Below are 2,878 nucleotides of genomic sequence, written 5' to 3' on the forward strand. Positions count from 1 at the left end.
CCTTTAAAAATTATAATAATTGTAGTCGTTGAATCAAATTTCAATGGCCCAGATTCATTGCTCCTTGAACTCAGTTTTTGGGATCCGGAGGGGACCCGGTTCCTTATCTTAGTTTATTTTCAATTCAACTACTGTAGTTTAATCAAAAGAAGAATAGTCCAGGGTTTTAGTATTGATTTTATTATAGTAACGTTCAGTGTGAACGAACTTTGATGCCTATTTGGTGGTTTATTTTATGTAAATTACATCATTTAGTCCACATATATATGACCAATAGTATTTTGTACTATATCAAGAACTACAGCTTCAAACGTCATAAGAAACCCCCATCTGATTCCTTTCACACTTAACGTAAACAGGAACTCACATCTACGAATTCTGTATATAATTATATACTAAATGGCACACAATTACCAGCTGCATCGCACCATCAAACAAAGAATACGAATATGGATGCGCTTGGAAACCATCTAGAGTGTCATAACATCGACAGCTCTGAGTTACATGATTTCATAGATGATGCAAACCTTGATCAATTCATTGATCTTATTCGCGGTGGCGAAGGTGAAGATCCGATAGCTAATTTTGATTGTGAACTTATGATCAATGGCTGCTTGGATGATTATAACCTGTTCGGTCCAGCTAGTACTACTCCTCCAAGTCCTATGTTTGGTTTCAATGATGCATTTCTACCTGACCCGAGCACTTTTGTGTCAGAAACAACAAACACAAACACAACCACGACGACAACAAAGAGGCAAAAGGTTGATCGGTCACGAACTTTGGTGTCAGAGAGGAAGAGGAGGGGGAGAATGAAGGAAAGGCTCTATGCATTGCGGTCCTTGGTTCCTAACATAACTAAGGTAAGTGTTGGTACCGTAGAAGTAAGTTATATACTGCAGTGCAAGTTTTACTCTGCCAATATGTGATAACACGTGGACCATACCCTTTTTTTTTGTTTTATTCCTGAAAACCATTGTACAAACTAGCATTATGGGTAAAATTTTGCTAGTTTTATTGAAAAACTTCTAATAGTACTGTGTCCTACATTTTTTTGTTTTTTTTTTTTTTTCTTATCAAAACGGGCTCTTTCGGTTTGAAGTATGAGTTGTACAACAATATTTATGAAGAACAAACAAATTATGCAAGCACGATTGTTGTTTAATCTTTTGGAGATATATGCACAGATGGACAAGGCCTCCATTGTTCGAGATGCTGTATTGTATGTACAAGACTTGCAAATGCATGCTAAGAAGTTAAATGCTGAGATTGCAAACCTTGAAGCATCATTAGCAGGAGGATATCTACAAGGATCAACCAAAACTAAAAACAAGAAAAAAGTTTCAGACAATAACCATTTAGCTTCTAAAGGCATCATTCAGGTCTATAACCACTGTGATTGTAATTTATTAGCTATTAATTTCCGAAAATAAAGTAATTTGCCCTTGTACTTAATTACGTATCATGCCTTTCTGCAGATAGACGTGTCTCAAGTGGAGGAAAAAGGTTTTTATGTGAAGGTGGCATGCAACAAGGGACAAGTAGTAGCTACAGCACTTTACAAGGCTCTCGAATCTCTTGCACGCTTCAATGTTCAGAGTTCTAACTTAAACACGGTTTCAGCAGACAGATTTGAATTCGCATTCACTTTGAATGTATGTATATATCAGTACAATATGATATTCTACTTTGTCCTTGGTTGGCAATTTTTACAATCCTAATTACACTTCATGTAATTATCTGTGTACATGATTTAACCTCCTGCTTTGTTAATCCAATTATCCAATAGATGTAGGGAAATAAAAACATAAATGTTTTTTTTTAAAAGGTACAAAATATGAGTGTGAAAACCGTTACTCCTCTCTTTGTCAGCAAGTTTTCAATCTTTCACTAATTAACTATTTGTTAATACTTGTTAAAGCAGGCAAAGGATTGCGAGCAGGGCATCATCAACTTGCCAAATTTGAAACATTGGGTGGCTGGGGCTTTTCTGAACCAAGGCTTTGTAATCTGAGGATTGCAAAAAGTTCGAGTTATAGAGGTTGTAGTCATCGAAGAGCCAAGAACGCCTGCATTGCATGCATGCACGTAACCAGCTGATATTATGCTGACAATTAGTTAATTTTAACTGTCATCGATCCCATCGACGTATAATATATCTTGGCTGCTCCCATCGACGTATAATATATCTTGGCTGCTCTATCTCTGATTATTATTTTTCTTTGTTTCTAGAAACATGTTTGTGGTTTTGAGTGTTGAGTGGTGACCGTGTCAAAAGGAGAGGATCACTCGTGGGCCCTTGCTCACCCACACTCTGCTTATACGATTGCAACTTAACCTTATGAATTTTCTTGGGCTACTTCAATCAATCATTTCAAATCGTTGGGTGAAAGGGTTGTGCTCGTATTCTATTTAATTTTTGGTAGTGTTGGTGTAAAAACTTGAATAGGGTCTGACTAAGTTCAACACGTATTTATTTTGGGTATTTTGGTGTTGCTTACGCTTTCAGTGCGTGGGAAGACTTGAGAGAAAGTGAAAACAAGCATGTCACTGTTGGAAGGTTGACAACAGGCATGTGAAGTTCGTGCGTAGAACTGACTTCTTAACCAAAAGATTGTGCACCGAGTGGGATGCTAGTTCGGTTAAATTTTTTATTGTGCCTTGAGCAATTGAGGATTTAGAATTCAATGTGATTTGTGTGTATTTGCCTAAGAGTAAATGAGAGAGAAATAGAAACTAAAACGAGAAACTAAATGTAATCATTTCATAATGAAGTAATGATTGCAGTCAATTGCAAAAAGATATAGGGGGTTGATGAGTCGATCTACATAACTTGATAAGTAAATAGACAGAAAACATATAGAAAATCAATAGTCTC

The 2,878-nt window shown here is 36.4% G+C and overlaps 1 protein-coding gene across 3 annotated transcripts; it reads left to right on the plus strand.

Annotated features, from left to right (window-relative positions):
• The first annotated feature begins 325 nt into the window (after positions 1 to 325).
• LOC126616781 (transcription factor FER-LIKE IRON DEFICIENCY-INDUCED TRANSCRIPTION FACTOR-like) lies at positions 326 to 2,392 on the plus strand. Of its 3 annotated transcripts, XM_050284896.1 has the most exons (5): positions 326 to 564; positions 718 to 863; positions 1,188 to 1,382; positions 1,479 to 1,655; positions 1,922 to 2,392. In XM_050284896.1, exons 1-5 carry the CDS (start codon positions 450 to 452, stop codon positions 2,012 to 2,014), a joined length of 726 nt encoding a protein of 241 aa, XP_050140853.1. In that variant the 5' UTR covers positions 326 to 449; the 3' UTR covers positions 2,015 to 2,392. The 3 variants fall into 3 exon arrangements, with proteins under 3 accessions (XP_050140853.1, XP_050140850.1, XP_050140851.1); XM_050284893.1 differs by having other exon boundaries at positions 336 to 863; XM_050284894.1 differs by having other exon boundaries at positions 360 to 863; positions 1,925 to 2,392.
• The last annotated feature ends 486 nt before the right edge of the window (positions 2,393 to 2,878 follow it).

This window comes from Malus sylvestris, chromosome 3 (assembly GCF_916048215.2).
Source record: "Malus sylvestris chromosome 3, drMalSylv7.2, whole genome shotgun sequence".
NCBI lineage: Eukaryota > Viridiplantae > Streptophyta > Magnoliopsida > Rosales > Rosaceae > Malus > Malus sylvestris.

Bases quoted from the DNA above. Each gene is read 5' to 3' on its own strand.
- LOC126616781 (XM_050284893.1), top strand. From the start codon at position 450: ATGGATGCGCTTGGAAACCATCTAGAGTGTCATAACATCGACAGCTCT. The intron at 864-1,187 runs GTAAGTGTTGGT...ATATATGCACAG, and splicing joins TGGTTCCTAACATAACTAAG to ATGGACAAGGCCTCCATTGT. The intron at 1,656-1,921 runs GTATGTATATAT...TACTTGTTAAAG, and splicing joins AATTCGCATTCACTTTGAAT to CAGGCAAAGGATTGCGAGCA.